Genomic DNA, 22,853 nt, shown 5'->3' with positions numbered 1-22,853 from the left:
CTGTGCCCACCAAATGCTGGACAAGCACGGAATGATCTGAACTTCATGGCCTACTGGGCGGCCACTTTCACTACGCCTGCCCCTACTGAGCCCTCACATCCTGGACAAAATGAGGGTGTAGTGAAGACAGCACTATGGGATCTGATCACGATTCAGGAAGTTAAGGGCAACCCCCACGAAGAGAATCAGCTCCAGTCCCGGAAGGGTACAAAGCAAACGATCGCAAGAAAGCTGCCAGCAGAGGTACTTGCCCTCATATGCAACCTGCTACTCAAAAACCGGAGGCTGCTGTATATGATGAAGGCTAGTGTCACCTTTGTGCCTAAGACTGAGCACCCATCAGCACCATCCCAGTACAGGCCGACATCTCAAACACCAGTCCTGCTGAGGCTGCTCCATAGTATTTTGGCGAAGAGCATCTCTTGAGACTGCCAGCTGGATCCCAAGCAGAAAGGATTTGTTAGCAGCGATGGATGTGCGGAAAATATGGCACTCCTGCAGGCCCTGATGACGGGATCCCGTAGGCAACTCTCTCTCCTTTCTACATGGCGACATTAGATTTACGGAAGGCGTTTGACATGGTATCCACTCGTGCAGTCAAGGCCGCAATCATTAGGGCAGGTTTCCTCAGGGACTTCTGCGATCACCTGGATCATCTGTATGGGAAGAGTGAAACCATCATCACCTCTGCAAATGTGACTGCTACGGTAGCACCGAGTCGTGGAGGTAGTCAGAGAGACCCTATATCTCCTTACCTTTTCAACATCGTAGTCAACGAATTCCTTGCAATCTTACCAGATACCATTGGATTGCAGTTGGGAGAGTCTCCCGTCAATGCCTTAGTATTCGCGGACGATCCTGTGCTTGTGGCGACAACGGAGCAAGGACTGCAGCTTCTCCTCGATCAGGCAGTGCACTTCTTCACACCCCGAGGCCTGGAGTTTGGGATTGCCAACTGCTTGACTCTCTCCTTGGTGCCATCTGGACGTGAGAAAATGATGAAGATAAAGGATGACCTCTTATACATAGACGGAGTGCCCCTTGCAATGCCCCTAACCATGGACCAGTGGCGCTACAGTAGCAGGGTTGGCAGTTCAGGGCTGGCAGGAACTGAGCGATCTTCTACACCGACTACAAACGGCGCTACTAACGGCGCAACAGCGTCTATATATATTGTGAAGACGTTTCTTCTGCTGAGGGTCTATTACAAGCTATCGATGGGCAGGACCTCAGTACGGCTGCTACGAAGACTGGATGCGGAGACCCTAAGGCCGGTCTGCCAGTGGCTGCTCCTACCACATGGTGTGCCTCTGGGATTTTAATACGGGTCTTGCAGTGACGGAGGGCTTGGCGTTCCATGCTTGGGACTCCTCATCCTGAGGTTAAGGGTGTCTAGGATTCAGCGTCTCTCCGACAACAACGAGACTGCCTTTCGAGAGACAGTGGCGGTTCCGGCGATCCAGGCAGATCTTGCCAGGGCTCAACGCTGCCTCACCAGGGATGGTGACCTTCTGGCCACAGTCAAACAGCAGCAATAATTCTGGGCGAAGAGACTTCATCTTTCTACGGATGCGGCCAGCCTCAAGTAATGCCAGAAGAGTCCCGTTAGTTCACTCCTGGATATTGGATGGCACCCGGCTGCTTACGGGTGCTGCTCTTCTTGATGCCATGCAAATTTGAGCGAATGCGCTACCAAGAAGATCTAGGACAACGTGATGATGAAGCCTTGACAGGGCCTGTCGTGGGGGGTGCCTGCTCCAAGGAACAAGGCAGCCAGTCGCTAACACTGTTACTCATATTGTCCAACACTGTCACCGTGGTCATGGAGCGTAGGTGAAAGGTCACGACGCCTTGGTCAGCCTCGCGGCCAGCGGGTTACAGCAACATTGTTGGCAAGTTTTGAAGGAGCCAACAATCCTAACAGCGCAGGGGCGCCGGAAGTCGGACCTGGTGCTTCACAAGGGCGATACTTCTTATATCGTTGATGGCCAAGTGGTTTCGGATTCAACTCCCCTGTGCCTTATGCATCAACAAAAGGTGGATTGCTACACGACAGAGGACCTTCTGCGTTTAGCGCAAGGTGCCCGGCTCCCAAGACCAAGCGTGACGTCGCTAAGTGTGTCATACAGAGGTGTGTGGTGTTATGAATCAGTTAAGGACCTTCTGAACTTGTGTTTCGCCGGTGGGCTTATTACCGGTTATTTTGTTAACGTTAGGATTCTTTATTGTTCAATTTGTTGCAGTGTGTTGGATTTGCTGGTAGCTTCCTAGTGGAGAAATTCTAATAAACACATTTAGGTAAATGACAGAAAGGACGACCAAGTATCATTCCCACATTGTTTTTGAAATACAATCAATTCAAAAACGAGAGATAGGCGGCAGTAAGTATAATCTGCTTTGTGGGGTAAAATCCAACCTGCTATCTCATCGTGGCACCCCCTGGACCTTGGTGAGCAAGCGTTGCGCAAGCTATTCCCCAAGTGATTGAATCAGACCCTGGTATTAGGCGGTGACATTCATTTGTTGGTACCATTGTGTACCCTGCGTACTTTCTCCTATTGGCGCTATTACTAATCACTTATTTTGAGCCTACCGCCGCTGAGTGCAGGTGACCTGCAGCTACCGAGTGCCCTTGGCTGTCCCTGTGGCCAGTACTACGGAGTGTCCTAACTGTTCCACGACATTGCGAACTGTGATAGGTGTACGCCAGCACCAAAGGATCGCTCATGGCCAGGACCCTGGTCCTGCCCCCAAACTTATGAGTTCCCTTGTGACTACTGTGAGAGGCGTTTCTCCAGTCGACGGGGCCTCTTTTCTCATAAGTCTTGGATGTATCCAGCAGCCGGCATTCAGCAACCAGCAGTAGGGCCCGCTCCGGATCCACCTCAAGAAGTGGAGTATCCGGAGCTCGAGGTCCCGGGCCCAGTACATCTTCCACCGGTGGACTTAACTAAGTCTTCCGTGCATCATCTGGAGATGGTGGCTCCGGCGGCACCCAAGGAAGGCTATGGAACACGACCGCTGCCGAGATCTGCCTCTGCCCCGGGTCAGAGGCCATCACCCATCGGGAAGTGTCCGCAGTCTATTCCAGGATCCTCGCTGGGATGTTGAAATTATTCCTCCGGCGCAGGGATATGCCCGAGAAACCGAATGCCTTCAGGGTCATCTTCTTGGCGAAGAGAGAGGTTCCTTCCCATGCAGGGGAGTTTCGCCCTATCTCGGTGTCTTCGATGGTGCTCCAGGTGTACCATTGGATCCTGGCTGCCAGAATCTCTCGACTCCTGTCTTTCGACGTGCGGCAAAGAGCCTTTCTGTAGATGGCTGTAGCGATAATTCCTGTGTATGCGCTATCTTTCATTTGGAACGACTCTCATCTGGCAGGTCGAGGAACCACAATATCGCGGCTCGATAGTTTGACAATGTCTTACGTTTCTGTGCTGGGTGCTTTATATATCCTTTACTTTATGTAGGCGCAATGCACCATACTTCAAATTCCCAGGATGCCGAAATCTGGTAAACATTCTCGGAGGCGCAGTGCCCACAGTAAATCACTCCTTTAATTTGCATAATTCCAACGTCAAGTTCTCAAAAGCCGCCTAATATTGAGGCTAGGGCAAAAGCAGCAAAGTGACTTTTTGGCAAACATTCCACTAAGATCTGCACTCGCAGTTCTCGAATCTCCTATCCTTATTCCTGAGCCGTTCCAAATAGTTGAGCAGCTGGAGGGATTTGAACACAAAGTGACCAAGCAAAACGAAAAACAACTATACATGTATTTAAATTTTATTGTTCATATTTCGCTGTTTACTTTTCTTTTCTAGCCCATTGAACATCCTTATTTTTCGTCAACATACACTTTTGGTGTTGTAATCACAATATTGTGGGCTTTTCTCTTGTGAGCAGTATTTGAAGCAAATATAGATCCTGGCATGTGTTGTAAAGAGTACAAGCTTGGAGCTTTTCTGTGAAATATTGTGATGGCTTTGTTCTGTTTTCATTGATGCTGGAATGTCTCCTGGAGCCTGCCGTGTCAAGAGGTAGTAAGAATAAGTGGCTAGTAAAATGTTCGATGTAAAATCCCGGGACTTCGGGACGCTAAAATTGGCCAGGATCCCGGGATTTCGGGATTCGGAATATCCCGATTGACAACCCTAATCTGGACATTGTGGGCCCTCCACCTCCATCTTAAGGTTTCCGATACCTTCTCACGTGCGTGGATCGGTTTACGCGATAGCCTGAAGCGGCTCCTATGCCTGACGCCACCGCAGAGACTGTCGCGTGCACATTCCTCGGCAACTGAATTTCCTGCTTTGGCGTCCCTCAAGAGATTGTGACGAACAGGGGCCAGCAATTCGAAAGTCGCCTCTTCCAAACTTTTCCCCGCAGGGGGCACCGGCTTCGGCTGGTGTTTGGTGAGTGGCGCCACCACGGACCCCAGCCCCCAGTCCCAAGGTGTTAACCGTACCGTGCCTAGGGGATGCAAGGTGAAGGGTCAGAAACCTTGAACGGTGGCGGTCGGGGTCTTGGTCAAGCCCCGGCCGATGGGTTTTCCTTAAAACTCCGGGACCTTCCCACATGTATGAATGTGAAGTGTGAGTGACCAATGGGAACATTCATTTTCTTAAACCTCATATGGTTAAAAATTCTATTCCCTCCTCGATCGCGGGCGGCAAGCGCCCGCGGACCGAAGTCTTCAAACAGGCGTTCGACGCCTTTCAAGCAAAATACATTGTCATTATCAGTGCAAGCACTGATAATGAACAGAACACTCCACTTGGAAAAATGTCACCGTTTTTTCATTGAGAAGGCGGTGGCATCGCTCTCAAAAAATGTGACTGAAATTAAGCGCCTCAGATCAGGTGACTTACGGCCGTATTCTTGAACAAGCCTCGACTCGAAACTCGACTCGAGCTGCTCCTCGAGGCCGGTTTTGCGCTTCATAAATAGACCTTGACTCGAAACACTCCTCGAGTGGAGGAACTTCCCCGAGCATTCCTCGAAAATCTCGAGGTAGCATCGGCGCTACCTCGAGAGCGCTCCTCAACTCGAGTTTGGCTGGTGTCATGGCGGAAGATAGGTCGTTCGCTGCTTTCATGGACTGCGTTTTGAGCCAAGATGAGCTCTTTCACCTGGATGCCGACTACGCTACCGGTGTGCGACGACGTTCTTTAAGGGACCATCAAAATCCCTTTGAACATTTTGACGACAATGAATTCCTCGTGCGCTACCGTTTCACGAAGGCAACAGTACAAAGCCTTTTTGAAACATTGCCGCTGGAAAATAGCGTATGCAACCGAGGGCTGCCCATACCTCCCATGCTACAGCTGCTCATCGCAATGCGTTTTTATGGCGCTGGGACGTTCCAAGTCATCGCAGGGGATCTTGTGAATGTGTCACAGCCGACACTGTGCCGCGTTGTGGAAAAGATATCACAGCTCTTCGCAAGGACACTTTTTAAGAAGCTTGTGAAGTTTCCCGAGGCCGCAGAGGAGTTCGACGCAACAATGAGGGATTTCTACCAAATTCCCAGGGGTCACTGGATGCATTGACTGCACCCACGTGAGGATAAAGGGACCCGGAGGTCCCGATGGGGAGGTTTTTCGTAACCGGAAGGGGTATTTTTCGATCAACGTACAGGTAAGTCTGTTTCTGTTTGTTATTAAAAAAGAAAAGCGAAAAAAAAGAAGCTGGGCGGAGTTGATGCCATATATAGTTTAAAGCTATACATTATATTCTAGTACATGTGCAAAAACTGCGCCCATACATCTTATTTGAATCTTGTTTGCAACTACGGCGGCTCAGCTCAGTAACACAGAATTATTCATAATTGTTATGATGTTAATTTAAAAATTCCGATACACCTTCTATGATTACAATGCAAATTTTCATATCGTGGCAGCTTTCTAATCGAAAACTGGTTGTTCCGTACTCAGGCCATTACTGGACCCCAGCTACAGTTCTATGACCTCGTTGCGAGCTGGCCTGGTCCCGTGCATGACAGTAGAATATTCGACAACAGTAGAGCGCGGGTCCTGTACGAGCACCACCGAGTGCCAGGCTTGCTGCTGGGAGACGCAGGCTATGCCTGCACAACATTTTTAATGACGCCTCTGGCCAACCCAGGCGCAAAAGATAGCCCAGAAGGCAGGTATGCAACTCAGATTCAACAAATAATTCGACCAACGCGACATCGAACATGCAGCGTTTATTACACCTATTTTGTGTGTGCAGCAGTGCTTCAAGTGAGGTTTTTTTGAAATTAAGACAAGATTTGGGGGTGAACGAAATCCTTTCGTTTTATGCAGGTACCAGGCAGCGCACATTCGAACCCGGAACAGCGTGGAGCGAGCCTTCGGCGTTTGGAAACGGCGGTTCCCATGTCTTGATATGCGGCTGCAGCACAAGCCGCATCGTTCAGCCGTCATTGTGACAGCATGTGCTGCACTGCACAATTTGGCTCGCATGCTTAATGAGCCATGCCCTCCAGATCTGACGACACCAGCAGATCCCCCACAACGCCAACAAAGGCAGCGGCAGCATCACGTTTTACCTGTCACTGCCGCCCCTGTGGACTCCGTCAACGGCACACAGATGCGCAAGCGCATAATTGCAAGGTGCTTTCAGTAAGCACGCTTTGTAAATGGCATAAATAAGCAATCCTGACATGCTGTTGTCAGTTTTCCTTGTATTTGTAAATATCATTGCCAATAACTCTAGCAAAGACGCTTGAAACAAGAAAAAATAAACATCTCTCCTCTCTATTGCAGCTGCCTGGTCAATGATTCTAGCTGGTTCTGCTTAATTTTTATATCAAGGTGGAGCAGCTCTTTCTCCATACTGTGTCTGTACTCGAGATGCTGGAGCTCTCGCTTGTTGTGCCGCCGCTGGTGAGCTAGTTGGCCCCGAAGCAGGCGCATCCGTAGCTGGTGCTCCAGCTCCTGCTGGTCATTCGTTTTCTGGCAGGCGGCGACGCGGGCCTCCTTCTCCGGAGCAAACATTCGCTCCAGCGCGGCTATGCGTCCTCCACCTCTCCTCACAGCTGGAGTTTCTGGATCACGGTGTGTCTCCGATGCAGTTTGAGGCGCATGACCTGATGCTCCTGCATCCTCGCTGGAAGCACGAAGTGGCGACTGTGCTTGGCTAGCAGGAGTACCTGTATAAAAACAACACATGGGTGTCATTAACAATACAGATCCTGACCGTAAAAACAAAAGTGGAGGGTAACCAGTACGCGAACGTAAAAATGAAAAAAAAAAAAGGTAGGTACCTTGCACATCGTCGAGACAATCATTGGTTGGGTCAACCATTGACTCAAATATTGTTGCTGGTGACAATGACAACACTGGTTGACCGTCATGGTTGTCACTGTCATGAGGGTTCGGCAGCCGTGTTGCCATGTGTGACGCCACGGCCCCCACGAGGACAAGCGATGGACTCATTGGCCGGCATGTGCGTGGTCCTCCTCCTGCCACAAGATTCGAACTATATGATGCGTTATGGACTTATTAAAGCGCAAGACAGTCACCAAAATAAAGCCTGTGGACATACAATACCGGTACTTTACCGGTAGAGTACTCTGAGAGGAACGAAGGGAAACAGTGATAAATTTGATAAATTTTTCAGGGCCGTGCGTGTCATACAGCTTTCTCCAGAGTTATTCAGGTAATGCTAGAAAATGCAATTTGACGGTCTAGTAAATCGTCTGATTAACTATCGTGGAGTTACTATATACAGCACTCAAAACATATCACATTGAAATATTTGAGTTCTGCACTGAGCCATGCTGTAGGATAAACTCTGGACTGACAAAACTGGACTGACTGGAAAGACAGAAATGGCTTACTGACCTGTGGCGTATATGTCGCGCTTCTCCTGAGAGTCCTTCTTTTTCCAGCGGCTCTTCTCATTGTCCCAGCACTTCTTGAGCTGCTTCACGGTCCGTGGCCGAACATTCGGCTGGGAGTTGTAATCTGTGCCAAGCTTCTCCCACGCCTTGTTTTTAGCTCCTTTCGAGGCGTTATTTGTTTTCTTGTTTTCGAGTACAGCCCGATATTTGTTTACGAGGGATCGCAGTATCTCCCTCTCCTCATTTGTGTAAACAAATCTTGCCGTCGCACACCCGTCGCCGTTATTAGAGCTGGCATCATTAGAACAGCAAAAAGCGTCGGTGTTCATCGTGGTTCGACTCCTCACAATAAATACAGGCAAAGAACGTTTCCACAAGTGGATCTACCAGCAGTGCCCACGACACGCCCCTTTTTATTGGCTCGGAACATGGTATGATGTTCCGTCATATCGTAGACTGCAGCTCGAGTCAGTCTGCGCTGGCGATCAAAGTTTTGATAAAAGCGACTCAACATGTTCTATTTTTTTTCTGCCGTCTAGCTAGAGATCGCCTCCCCTTCAATTCAGATAATTGGAAGATGCCCCAGCAGTGCAAATCCCTTTGTCGGGTGACAGGCATCTGGAACCGTCTTTGCGGTTGCAAGCGCAAGAAAAGTTTATATGAGCACCTCGCCGTGTCCCCCCATGCAGCGTCTCCCCGTTTCCTTCGATCAGTTTCGAACTCTCCAGATGCTGTAAAATGTCTCATTTTTATTTATTTACAAATATGCTCAAGGCTCTGGGTCCCCGTGGCAGAGCGGTAACAAACACTCAAAAACTACATTCGCGCTATATATATTGTATTGCAATATCACAACAGCGACAAGCGGTGAATGCACCTTGCATATTCTTTGATACAAGGCGACCTGCCGTGCAGCCTGCCGCAGCAATTGCTTTTTTTGTTTGTATGTGTGTGTGGCCAGACCCGAAAACTTCTATCCGTTTCCTGTTCGAAACACCTGCAATCTTGTTCAAAAACGTGCAATCCCTTATGTTGATGCTTATAAAACACGTTGTTCGAAATTAAATTATGAATTATATTTGTTTTTCATGCCATAAGCGTATTTTAAGCACGGAAATAACATTTACGATGGGTCCCGAAAGACGCCTGGGGACGAGACTACAGCTTTATTCGAGGACGGTTTCTCGAGGAGCGCCTTGGCGAAGAAATCTGCAAAACGGGTTCATGAAACGCATGGGCTCTTCGAGTGGAGGAGCGCCACTTTCCTCCACTCGTTGGAGTCGAGGCGGAGCGTCGAGTCGAGGCTTGTTCAAGAATACGGCGGTTATTGCTTAAATGTACCTCGGAAGACGACTGTGAGCGAATTCTGAACACACAGCAGATGCTCGGAATCAAAATATCATCAACCTTGCATAGGACTCTGAATACCTCCCGTGGTGTTGTGTCGTTAGCTGAACTCATTGATGTTCCGTCAGAAGAAATTCTTGAAAATCTGAAAAGCCAAAAGGTGATCGACGTAAGAAAAATCAAAATCAGGAAGCACAATGAGTACATAACGACACGCAACACAATCCTCACATTTGACTGCCCGACTTTACCAGAAAGGCTCAAGGTAGGGTATCTGACTGCAGAGGTGCGGCCATATATCCCTAATCCACTCAGATGCTGCAAGTGTAACCGCTTTGGCCATCCTTCCGATACTTGCAGAGGTTCTGCATGCTGTGCCCGCTACAGCAAGCAGGACCACAACTCAAAGGAGTGCAGAGGGCCGGATCACTGCGTCAACTGTGCAGGTGACCACCCTTCATACTCTAGGTCTTGTCCAAAGTGGAAGTTTGAGAAAGAGGTGATGCACATCAAAGTCACACAGAAACTAAGTTATCGAGAAGCCAGGAAGAAGGCATCTCCGTTCCAGTTCCAGAAATCCTTTTCATCTGTCGTTAAAGAGAAACCAAAGATGATCTCATGCGCAACACAGACAGAGAATACAACACAAAGTGAAGAAACATGTACACCTCTCTCTGAAACACCACCTCCTGTAACTGTAACCACAGCTTCCCAACCCTCTTCTGTGGCGTCACTCTCACAGGCGCCACTTTCGTCATCGCAAACCGTGGAGGCAAGCTCCATGGAATGCGATGATGACACGAGCTCGCAAGGCTCGTTCGCGAGCGTGAGCTCACAATCTCAAAGAAAGCCTAAGAGCAGTATTTCGGGGAGTGGCTCACTCCCCGATATATCGCCAAAAGAACTCGCGGCTGCGCGGAAAAAAACTCCGAGACAGCCCATAATGCCCCCAAAGAAGAAATAATGAAAGTTTCTTTACACCACAGTCTCTTCCCTATGACGGAAACGCCTCTTGTGCACACGTTTCTCATTTTCTATATTATGGCGATCCTTCAATGGAATTGTCGAGGGCTTCTCACTAATATTGATGATGTCAATGATCTTTCGGACAAGTATGACACACTCTGTTTTGCACTACAAGAGACTTATTTGAATCCACATCGAACACATACATTACGGAGATGCAACTTGTTCCGAAACGATCGGGTTGATGCAACACGTGCATCTGGAGGTGTTGCTATCCTCACATCAAAAACCCTCCCTGCAAAGCACCTTCCACTAAAAACAGCACTCGAGGCAGTTGCCGTTCAAATATGTCTTCAAGGGGTCATAACTGTTTGTTCCGTATATCTGCCACCATCAGCTGTGGTTGCTCAGAACACTCTCGAATCTTTAATTGACGAACTCCCGCCACCTTTCCTCTTACTGGGAGATTTTAATGCCCATAACTGTTTATGGGGCAGCTCGAGAGTCGACCGGCGAGGAAAAATGCTGGAAAACGTATTACTCTCTAGGTCTATCTGCCTTCTAAACAAAGGAAGTCCTACCTATGTAAGCAGCGCTAACCAATCTTTCTCTGCCATCGACCTCTCCTTGTGCAGCCCATCAATGTTTCAAACCATTGACTGGGCAGTAGAGCAGAATCCTCGGGGTAGCGACCACTTCCCGGTTGTCATGAAACTGCATAATACCACAAATACCTTAGGTACACGTCCACCTCGGTGGAAACTGCCACAGGCCGATTGGACTCTCTTCAAGGAGAAGGCCAATATCCTAACATCCTTCCAAGGTTTAAGTATAGAAGATGCCAATAATCTTGTTACTGACACTATTATAAATGCCGCCCAACAGTCAATCCCACAAACATCCGATCGACTCTCTAAGCGCTCCAAGCCTTGGTGGGCGAGCGACTGTGAAACTACACGCAAAGAACAAAATCGGGCGTGGGGTGTCTTTCGAAGGCACCCCACTACTCCAAACTTAGTGGCATTCAGGAAAGCACGTGCAAAAGCACGCTGGACACGAAGACAGGCGAAAAAAGAATCTTGGAAAAATTTTGTGTCTTCTTTAAATTGTAACGCTCCCTCAAAACTTATATGGGACAGGCTAAGAAAAATCAAAGGAGACAACACAAGTTTCTCTGTCCCATTACTGCAGGTAAATGGCGTAGTTTGTCAGAGTCTGGAAGAGCAGGCCAATGCCCTTGGGGAGCATATGCAACATGTATCCAGCTCAGCTCACTACAGCAGTGACTTTTTGAAAATAAAATCATCTGCTGAGAAGCAGACGATTCCAAGCGAGGGCGGTGACAAGTATGCATACAATTCACTCTTTACAATGACTGAGCTACAAAGGGCTCTGTCATCCAGTAAAGTTACAGCACCAGGTCCCGATCGTGTTTCCTACTCCATGATCCAGCACTTATCTTCCACATCTTTAGGATCCCTTCTTGATTTCTTTAATCTTGTCTGGCGAGAGGGTTGTCTTCCGTCTGGCTGGAAGGTGGCAACCGTTGTTCCATTGCTAAAACCTGGAAAAGACCCCTCAAACCCTTCCAGCTATCGACCCATAGCGCTCACAAGTTGTCTAGGGAAAACTTTTGAGCGCGTGGTGAATGATCGCCTGATGTATTTCCTTGAAGAAAATAAATGTCTCAATAAATTCCAGAGTGGCTTCAGAGCTGCGTGCTCGACAACAGATCACCTGCTGCGGCTAGAGACTGCCATCAGAGAAGCATTTGTCCGAAGGCAGCATTGTGTGTCCGTATTTTTCGACATCGAAAAGGCTTACGACACTGCCTGGCGGTATGGTATTCTGCAGGACCTGCACACTCTGGGAATAAGCGGCCGCATGTTTCGCAGCATTGCCAATTTCCTTCAAGGACGGTTATTTCGGGTCCAGCTTGGATCGACACTTTCTCGCCCATTCATACAAGAGAACGGTGTACCGCAAGGATCCGTCCTAAGTGTGACTCTTTTCATTTTAAAGATGAACTGTATAGCAAGTGCCATTCCTCCTTCAGTCAGGTATTCACTGTATGTAGATGACGTTCAGATTTCTTGTTCCTCTTCCAGCGTTGCTAGATGCGAACGTCAACTCCAACTCACAATAAACAAGTTGGTCAAATGGTCGCACGAAAATGGTTTCAAGTTTTCTCCGGAAAAGACAGTATGCGTCTCTTTCTCTAGGGTACGGGGAGTGTTTCCCGAACCAACACTTAAAATGGGCAGCCACGACATTAACGTAAAGCCTGAACATAAATTCCTTGGACTTATATTTGATCGGAAATTGACTTTTCTTCCTCACCTCAAACACCTCAAGGTAAAGGCCATTAAATCTCTAAATCTTCTGAAGGTGCTTTCTCACCGGTCCTGGGGAGCAGATCGTGATACACTCAAGAAGATCTACGTCTCCACTGTTCTTTCCAAATTGGATTATGGGTGTGCTGTGTATGGTTCAGCACGGCCATCTACACTCAAAATCCTCGATCCAATACACCACCAAGGACTGCGCTTAGTACTCGGAGCATTCAGAACTTCTCAGATACAAAGTCTATACATAGAAGCGAATCAGTGGTCTTTAGAGAGACGTAGGTTTTACCTCGCTGCTTCATATGCACTTAGAATCAGGGGTCACCCCGAGAACCCAGCATATCAATGTGTGAAAGATACACAATTCAGACAGCACTTCTTGAACAGACCGTCAGCCGTGCCTTCTTTTAGCGTTAGAATGTCACAAGCAGTCGAACACTATGGCTTTCCAGAATACAACTCTATGATTCTTGAGACAACTAAGAAAATCCCTCCATGGCAGCCCCCTCCAAAATGCAACGTATCCCTTTCCAGATACAACAAGCGTGATACCGCTAACAGTGTACTCCAGCAGGAATTTGAGGTGTTAAAGGATAGCTTTGGCAGCCATGTAGAGTTGTACACTGATGGCTCAAAGACCGTTTCCGGGGTATCGTGCGCTATGGTCACTGGCACAGTTACAAGGTCACATCGTTTGAAGGTCACCATGTCTGTCTTCACAGCGGAAGTGTATGCCATAATTTTAGCCCTGAATTATATCTTACAAAATTGTATCAAATCATCAGTCATATACACAGACTCTTTGAGTTCCTTACAGACTATCTGTAGCATTCATTGCACAAAAGACCCCATTGTCCATCGTGCAAGGCGCATTGCAAGCAGTATAGCTAACAGGGCTTATCGGTTACTGTTCTGCTGGGTACCCAGCCATGTTGGGATACCTGGAAATGAAAAGGCCGATCGAGCAGCTGCTGCTGCCCTAACAAACGACATTACGGCTTTCGACATTCCATCAAAAGATCTCAGGCTATGTTTAAAAAGCAGCATTAACAGACACTGGCAGAGCTTTTGGGACCAACAGACAAGCAACAAATTACATGCTATAAAACCCAAGATAAGCCCTTCCCCATCTGCATCAAATCGACTGTATGAGGTGCTATCTTGTCGGCTCCGTTTGGGACACATATACTTAACACATGGATATCTCTTACGGAAAGAAGACCCTCCCGAGTGCAATCACTGTGGGGAACAACTCTCAATCCTCAATATCCTCATTGTATGCCCAGCGTATCAGCATCTTCGTGAACGTCATTTTGTTTTATTATAGAGAAACTTCTTACCACTGCACCCGGCGCTTTTGCTGGGCGATGAAAGTTTCATACCCTTTATAAAGATCTATATGTTTTTTAGAGATACCGGGTTTTTAAAGGATCTGTGATTTTAATTACTAACCCAGCACTCAACACTGTTTTAGTAAATACACAAATTTTACACAGATAAAACTTACACTGGTATTTGGCGCATTATGGCCTTAGTAGCTAATGCGCCAGAAAACCCCAAATCAAATCAAATCTTCCAAACTTTTACGCACCTTTTGGGCAGCACACGGCTTCGAACATCGGCTTACCACCCCGCCTGCAATGGACTGGTCGAGCGGTTTCATCGGCACTTGAAGCACGCCATCATGGCTCACGACAACCGGACCCGATAGCCCGATCTGCCGCCCTTCGTCCTCCTCGGAATACGTGCCGCCGTGAAGCCCGACCTCGCATGCTCTTCGGCTGAGTTGGTGTACGTTTCTCCTCTCCGGCTCCCTGCCGAAGTTTTAGCCACATGAGTCATCTCTGCCGAAGATTCTTCTTCTTTTGTCGCCCGCCATCGCCGAGCTTTTCCGACCATCTACTTCAACCCAACACGCGCCTCAACTTCACAGGCCTCATTCGTACCGCCCACCCTGCATTCATCGACATACGTATTTCTGCGAACGGATCGCATACGGCGCTCCCTGGCGCCTCCTTATTCTGGGCCTTTTAAAGTGCTCCAACGTGCTCCCAAGGCCTTCACCATCGACGTTCGCGGTACTCCCCAGTCGGTTTCCATTGACCGTCTTAAGCCCGCGTTCCAAGACGACCCACCTTCATGCATCATCGCACTCGTTCGCTCATCGACGCCAGGCAGCGCCTTTAAGCCTCCCCGCAAGTCCGTGACGTGACGTGAGCCGTCACTCCCACCTCGCCCATGCGCTCGTATCATTCACTGTGACCTCCGGTCTCCGAGGGGGGGAAGCTCCTGTGCCGCCACCGACGACAACGCTCTCGTGCCGTGTCGGCTATAGTTCGGGCAGCCGCCGGCTCTGAAGCGAAACGCACCGCCTCGAAAATATTGTCGCCATCGGCTAGCCAGCTCGGAAGATCTCTGATTGACTGAGCATTATATGTATAAATATTTGGATGCTCATTGGTCTCCAAGAACTGGCGTCAGTTTCCTTCGCGCTGATTGGGCGAGAGTCATTTGATTGAGGCGCGCGTATCCAAACGATCGGTCGAACGGAGGAGAAAGAAAAACAACGGAGGAGACATCGCGTCTGTCCGGCCACGCGTGTTCTCTCGGACTTCGGACTGCAACCGTTGTGCACGCAGACGCTAGGGGTAGTTTGAGGGTTTCGAATGCTTTAGATTTAGATTGTGGCGAACTGCTAATGTAAGAACGGAATGGCACATCCACCTGATCATCACAACGGCGGGAAGACGAACATGACATGGAATCCCTGCACCTCCAAAGGACGCAGAAATCGTCAGAGAGGAAGTCTGCACTCTTTCCGCCGTACTGCAGGTGAACGGTATGACAAGTTTGATTACTTTTTTGTGACCAAAGGAAGTAATGCAGGTTTATCACGTTAAGTATTACGTACAACATTTACGAGTCACTCGATACGTTAGCGGCGTTTCATTGTGCAGTGCATTGCCGTAACTTGTACGTTTGTGATATGCCGCTAATCAAATTATGTGTGCTTATGCTAGTTGCTCCTCATGCACGTCGCAGACGTTCATTCACTGTGATCTACGAACATTCGTGGCAAATGCGCTTTGCTGTTCAAATACGAAATCAAGATCGATTGCCTATCATAGCAGTGATTTTCGTGCAGAGTTACGGATCATCAATAGATTTTGTTTTGTTTTGTTTTAGTTCTCCCGCAGCCATCGGCAACGCACATAGCTCAGCATTGGCTTCTGAACTGCCCTTCGATGTCGAAGCGCCTAAAGCTCCAGTGAAGCCTGTTACAAGACAAAAAAGATATGTACTGCAGCTTTTTCGAGGCAGTTCCCGAGGACAAATAAACTTGATTTGTCATACACCATCGCTTTTTGATTGTCTGCTTTGGGACAGCATGATCGTTGCTGTACAGCAATCGCCGAAGACAAACGGAGGAGACTGGGGGGTAGGGGGGACGAGAGGAGAGACGAAAAACCAGACGAGAGAAGGGGGATGAGGTTGAGAAAGGAGGTCGGTGTGCGCATGCGCACTGGGCCCCAGCTTTTTTCCCGCGCAGCAGCTCGGGGACGCTGTGAGTGGCTCCTGGAGATCACGTGGTTTAAGCGCCCGCCATTTTCCTTGGACCATTGCGTAAACGGGAGCTTCCGGCGGATGGTTCGGGTGCGCGAGGCGCGCGAAATAAAACGGTCCACTTTGTTCTGATCAGCTGACGGCTTCGGACCTTTCCTTTTACGCCCTCGACCGCAGACCACACATTCTACGCAAGTAGTTTATTACGCACATGTAATTTGCTAACTCATTTGTTGTTTCTTTAAGGGAGGAGGTGAAAATTGAAAAATTGTAGTTCGTGCACAATGGTGTTTGCAAGTGTGACCAGCAATAATCACATGGGTATTTTAATGCATGCGAAATGCACAAATGTACCAATGGACAACCATCACGCGACGCTTCAGTGCGCCTTTGTAGCCCTTCATTGCGGCCTTAAAAAGACTAGAGCTCGGCTTATCTTATATGTGCCCTTGCAACTGTGTTACCAGCAACCTGCTCCCAATCACAGTGCTATGCAGGTAAGCAGAGCTCAGTTTCTTCAGCGTGCGAATAACGGGTGTGCAGTCGAGGAACACACGAGTCCCGCATACTGGTTTTCAGGTGATACATTTGTGTATTTCGTGTGCTTCGTCTTTTAGCGGGAAGAAATCTCCCCACATGCCATACGTTTCTGGAAACACTTGGAATGGCCACTTGTCAGTATGCTCTACGGCTTCCCAATAGGTATGTTGCAACTTCCTGTCAAAATGAGGTAAAGGAAGTTCCAATGTCATGTGGATTTAGGCTTTCGGTTTCAAGTTCTGCTGGAGTTGTATGGCGTCACTATGAATTCAACGTAAAATAAGCGGATGCTCAGCGTTTAACAGCACTAATTGTGCGGAAAGAGGGCCTAATGCATCACGTACCCACCCTGGGATCCTGAGTCCTTGAAAAAAGATTATCAGTGTAAACGAAAGTTCAACAAAGGGGTGTAGGCCACTTGTTACCGAATGCCTTGCTATGTATGTACTTGCCACGTTGAATTGTGCGTGGCTGTGATAACATTATCAACTGGCAATACGAAAACAATATTACTAAAGTCACAACCTCGTCCCAAGTTAAAGGGAACGATTACATGCGCTCTATTTTCAAAGTGCAGACGATTGCTGGGTAAAATGCTGCCTGTACATTTTCTTGTGCCATATCTGCAAAGTTGCTTACCTTCCTTAAACGTTACCTTTCTTATCTGAAGTGCAAAACTGACCGCACTGGAACACAACATTTTGCACAGCAAAAGATAGCAATTTCAAAGCGCACACCAAACGAAACCGAAACATACACAAAGTGACACAAAATCTTGTCTTTGCCATAAGAAAAGTATGTGTGAAGTATTTGTTAAAGTACCTTAAGCTAAGGCTCCTAAGGCTTCCCCCGATGAACTCGTCTTGGTTAACGATGAAAGATGAAAGTCACTGAAAAGGTTAGCCTCGTCTTGGTTGTCATTTAAGCCAGAGCTTATAAAGTTTTGCTTTGCTCCAAACGAGCGAAATTTTGAACCGAAAGTTATTACTAAGACACAGCATACGTAGGGCCACTTCTCAACTTGAAAACCACCCATTAACACCCCAGCTCTAAAGTTGATAGCTAAGATGTTAGCAAATTAATGATGCATAATTATTTAGCTGTACAGAAAGAAAGACTAGAGGTAAGTAGGTGACACCCTCAAATAGGTTACGTTCCTAGGTCCCAAGTATGCGTTTGCTTCTTGTTAGTCTGGACACCCCATATATGTGCGGCATTTACAACATGCGGAACACTTGCTGTCCTTTTTGCACATGGGGTATAGCACAATTTGGAAATTTCATAGATTTGCCACAGTACCTCATTTCCACATGTTTTTCTTTTGTGTGTGTCTGCTACATGTATCATAGTTTGGTTAACGTGTTTAGCCTGTGTGGCGTAACTCATGATCACAGTTTTCTCGCGACGTAAGGCCACATGTTATGAAAATTGCAGTACTCGTTATTTTGTGTGCAGCTGCAGTGCGCTCCCGAGCAACCTTTTCTCGGGCTACGAAGTTTCAAACTGAAGCACAGATAAAGGAGGGGCTCCGCCATGCCCGTGAAAGAGATGAAAAGAGATGAAAAGAAGTCAACTTAAACCAGGTACCTCATTTGTTCTTCAATGCCATAAACTGCATTTAGTGGTTGGTGTCCTTTCTCTCTTGAATCTTTTACACATTTGCATCTCAGTGACTATTCGAGCGTTGCATCTGTTGTGGCTCAACGAAGGCCCCTTTGTAAGCAACCCGGGCAGGAGTTGATATAATTTTTCCGACGGCTGGGCTACAATGTGGTGGAGTGGAATAGTGTCACTTCTCTCTTTAGTAGATAACGTTGCTATTTTTGGCAAGCCAGATTATAAGAATACATTGATAAGTAGTACACACAGAATAGACGTATGCAAAACTCAGCGCCCTCTCTCAGCGCGCTCCCAAACTTCTGTCACTCCGCCATGTATGAGGCGCGCGAACTCTGAAGGCCAGAAATCAATAAGGCTGCAAAAACAATTCTGTGTAATGTGCTAGCGTGACGGTGTATGATGCCTCACACCAGTGCCGCTCCACTATGTCACTCATGAGGTGAAAAGGGAGCTGCTAAAGAAAACGCTACCAAGGCAGGAGCGCTTTTAGGTGTTGCCCTGTTTTCCATGCAGCGAACCCAGTGCTATACGGATACCAGATTACCAGTGTTTTTCGTATCTTTGTTGCGGGGCTTACCGTAACGGAGAGCTGCGATGCTTCGGTTATTTTGTGACATCTTTAGCTTGTTCCGTTATCTTCTTCTTCGTTGGCGTCAAATCTGAACAGCTGGCACGAGCCACACAGTATCGATCACTGATCTCTATGTATAAAGGATCGCGTATGGGAGAGGGGCTCGTGGGGGAGAGGCACGCATTCGGGCCGCCATGTTGGTGGGCCCTAAAGCGCTATGTGTGCCCATAGAAAACAATGGGAGGCTGCAGAGATGGTGAGTATTTATTGCGCTGCAAGCGTTGATCGTTGTTTGTCATTACATAATTCTCTAAGGTGCGAGTACAGTGATGTATTATAACCATGTTTCACGGGTGTCCTGCCGTTTTGTTTTTAATTACATCATGGTTTGTATTCCGAAACTTGGACCGTCAGTGCAATGCAGAGCTGGGGGCTTATGTACCGAACGTTCCACAGCCCATATTTCAATAAGGAGCGATGTCAGTTCCACAACAACCATGCATAATCTCTCATACTGGGCTCTGGGCAAAAACTGTTTCCGAAATAGCGGTAAGGAAAACATTTTTCTACTGGCATGGCACAAAGAAAATGGTCCCGTAGGATCGTAGAATCGAATTGTTTTAGAGACGTGTTTGCGTTTGGAATGAACCATCGCCACAGAAAGAATCGTTTTTGAACCAGCGCAACCCAAGTAATTAGTTCACGTAGTTAAAATACGTCAGTTGGGTTAGGTTAGGCTACTTAGAAAGAGGTCATATTTTCTTGAATATGATGAACATATAAGTCGATAACAACAACACAAGACCGTTTGAAGCTCAAGCAAATGTTACCTCTTTCTCTGCAGACAGTAGCTAGCTTGCACCATTATAGCTTGTTCATGATACGCATGTTACTTTGGTTATGTCAGGAGGTTTGGCTATTTATGTCAGTTTAGTTGGGTTAGGTCAGGTTAGGCGACACCAATTGGCGCAGTCTACCAGGGCCCGGGCTGCACTGGGAGACCCCAGCATCAGACCATGCCAGAAACTTATAGCCTGGAATATATATCAATGAGTCACTTCTCACACACGTCTGATTTCCTGCAACGACAAGCCCTACCCCTGAAAAGTTCAGTTGTCCGTAAAACGTAGCGCATGACTTTTGCAACTCATAAAAACCTCAGTGCAGGGACACCGAAAAGTACTCGTCTTTGTGTCTGCCTTCTCATTGTCCTCTCACTGTTTTCGTTTTGTTTATGTTTTCTTATTTTATTTTAGCGTGTGGCACCACCCGCTTGATCCTAAACAGCTTAAGGCACCACAATGGTCCCCTAAGGCATGGGACAGTTTTTTATACCCGTGCAAGCTGGGACAACTATTTCTGGCCCAGTTTTTCACTACATCCCCACAGAATAAGTTGCTCACACGTTGCTCACGACAGTGCACTTGATTGCAGTGGGCACCAGCCCAGTGGCACAACGATGTGGGCAACCACACTTGGTAGGCATGAGACAAAAACCAATCATTTGTTATGACACAGCAAGACGGTCCAGCAATATAATCTTGGCTTTCTTTCTGTGCCACAGAACTTCAAATGCAGTGCTAGAAAGCATGCACATGAAACATGAGGTAAACACTATTCTTAGAACCCCAGGGTGTCAGGAAATATTTTTTCGAGAAATGGGTTGGGGGGGGGGGTAGGGTAAAAATTGGGGAAATGAATGTGTGCTCTAAATCAATATGAATTCGAATGAAAAAAAAACTTCCAAAAAGCTAAATTTGAAGGGGGGAATTGGGCTCTATTACTGTAACGAACTGCACTGTTTGGTACAAACGGTGATGCAACTGCGTTTACTGCTGAACAAGCCGGTGTGCATTGCTACAGACATTTCAGTAAGGGCAATTTGCTGGATAAGAGTCAGGTTTCACCCTTAAGAGGCCACTTTCAATTTGGGTGAACATTAGAGTGAAACCCTAAAACTTTAGGCTCTGATTTATTTTGGAGAAAGTATTAGTATAGTGCCGAAGAGGGTTAACACAAGTTTAGTAACAGTTGTCCCTCTTGAAAGCAATTACTACAGGAAATTAACGTGGTACAAGTAATGAAGATTGACACAAATGTGCCATATGTATACCAGGTGCTTTTTAAAGGTCCTCTGGTTGAATAATTCATAAACAAGATGGCGCTATCAAAGAACTTTCATTTCACTGATCATTCCTGAGGCATTGGCCAGGAACTCAGCAGTGGGAGAGTCATTTTGCATGCTCTCATTGATTGACTAAAGCTCCTTTTAACCTTTTAAACTTGTTAACTTTTTACTGCAGATGCCTTGAGTAATTGTTTTATTGATTTGATTATTGATTTGAACCTTCAGCAAAAAAATGTTCCAGACAAAGAAACACAGTGGTTACATTTTAGTGATTTCTAGTTAATTGGTTTCTGCGTACATATTTCTTGGACGGAGCAGTGTATTGATGCGCTCTTACGCTTAGCTATGAGGCTGCCAAAGAAAGCTTTCTGATAGCATCACTTGTTTATGAATTATTCTGCTGGGGGACCGTAGTGAAACAGGAGGTACACTTGGGCTCTGACTGCCAGTAAAATTTCGAAAAATCACCTTAAGAAAATGCAGAGCAAGACATATGCCAGTTAGAATTGTGAATAAGTAAAACTAAAAAGTAAGATAAGCACAAAATCCCTTGTACTTATTAAATATGAAAATTGGAATCACTTAGGAAGTGAACGTGAGTAGTCACTGATTGTTAAAAACTATAATTCTCGACAACCTCTTACGCAGACGTGGCCTTGTAGTCACCTTCTCCGTGTACTGTTTGGCAAGGTGATAAAGTCTAACCTTCCCATAACAGTCTGCAACATGTTTTGCAAGGCGAATGACATGGTTTTCGTCTGCACTGCACTCAAACATGTGCTGGCTCAAAGTAGGAAAAATGTCCAGTCTTGCAGACGTGCACAGGATGTCCTGCAAGACGGCCCTTGTGAGAAGCTGCCCAAGCTGAGCATTGGATGGCAAGGTTCCGTCTGAGATATGAAGTATTTGACGAACACGTTTTTCTGTTTTTTACAAATGGTGATGACACTCTGAGACGCACTAATCAGACCACCTCGAGACTTTCGACGAAGAAGAGCACTGTGTAGAGTTCTGTCTGTGAGAGCGTCAATGCAGTCAGCACAGGAGATCTTTCTTGTCACCATCTTGACAACGTACCCCGCGATGTACCCCACAACATCTTCAACAAAGGTTGACAGTTGCTCTGTATCAGGTACATCCGCGTAGTCGTGGTCTTCAACACGTTCACTCGGTGCAGTACCAAAATAGCGTGATGCATGAATGTCAAGTTCGTCAAGGGAAGTAGCTGCTGCTGCTGCGGCTGTCACAGTCAGTATACGTGTGGAGTCTTGGACGATACAATTACCTCGTGCTGTAGGCTCGATTTCATGGTGAATAAGGAGCCTCTTGTATGCAGCCATGAAGTGTCCTTCCGTTGGATAGTTGCACCACCCACCTTTACCCCTCAACGCACAAAAGAAAAGTTCGAGGTGGTCTTGAGAGAGTTTGTATGTCAGCAGATACCTTAAGAGTGCATGATCTCCCGAAAGAAGATGCTTTTCCCATAGGCTTTGAATGCTTGCCATGTTGATCAGGAACCCAAGGAAGCCTGTTTTTCGTGGGGATTCTAATATTGGCTTTCCAGATGCATCTTTCAGGTTGCCAATATATGCAGTCATCTCGTTGAAGAATGGAATCCAAAGGTGGCGGGTTGGATACCGGATGGGTGCTTTGAAGTTCTTTGCCAGGGGATTGCGGGAGTTCATGATGTCGAACAGACGATCGAACTTCCTGAGGAATTCCACTGCTGCCTCACATCCAGGAAACATGGGATTGTTTATGTCCCTGTCACAGAAATCCAGAGCATCCGCAACACTTGAGCTGATTGTCTGAGCTGCCAAATTCACCTTCATCTTCTGACTTCCCCAGTCAATGTGAGCAGCCTTGAGCTCGTTTCCGGCGTGAACCCCATCTGATTGCTGCAAATTTTGGAGGCATACGACCTAG

General features: G+C 47.3%; 1 protein-coding gene and 1 pseudogene across 1 annotated transcript; one reads left to right on the top strand and one right to left on the bottom strand.

Annotated features, from left to right (window-relative positions):
- Positions 1-5,063: 5,063 nt before the first annotated feature.
- LOC135376385 (putative nuclease HARBI1) lies at positions 5,064-6,761 on the top strand (annotated as a pseudogene).
- On the bottom strand, positions 6,759-8,204 carry LOC135376379 (myb/SANT-like DNA-binding domain-containing protein 3). Its single transcript, XM_064608881.1, has 3 exons — positions 7,848-8,204; positions 7,268-7,465; positions 6,759-7,153 (listed from the first exon to the last, which is right to left on the bottom strand). The coding sequence occupies exons 1-3, from the start codon at positions 8,173-8,175 to the stop codon at positions 6,759-6,761; spliced, it is 921 nt and encodes a 306-aa protein (XP_064464951.1). The 5' UTR covers positions 8,176-8,204.
- Between the last annotated feature and the right edge of the window lie 14,649 nt (positions 8,205-22,853).

The sequence above is a fragment of the Ornithodoros turicata genome, unplaced genomic scaffold (genome assembly GCF_037126465.1).
Source record: "Ornithodoros turicata isolate Travis unplaced genomic scaffold, ASM3712646v1 ctg00001070.1, whole genome shotgun sequence".
Lineage (NCBI taxonomy): Eukaryota > Metazoa > Arthropoda > Arachnida > Ixodida > Argasidae > Ornithodoros > Ornithodoros turicata.
The sequence above is the reverse complement of the archived record's forward strand: the minus strand, read 5'-3'. Positions and strand labels throughout refer to the sequence as shown.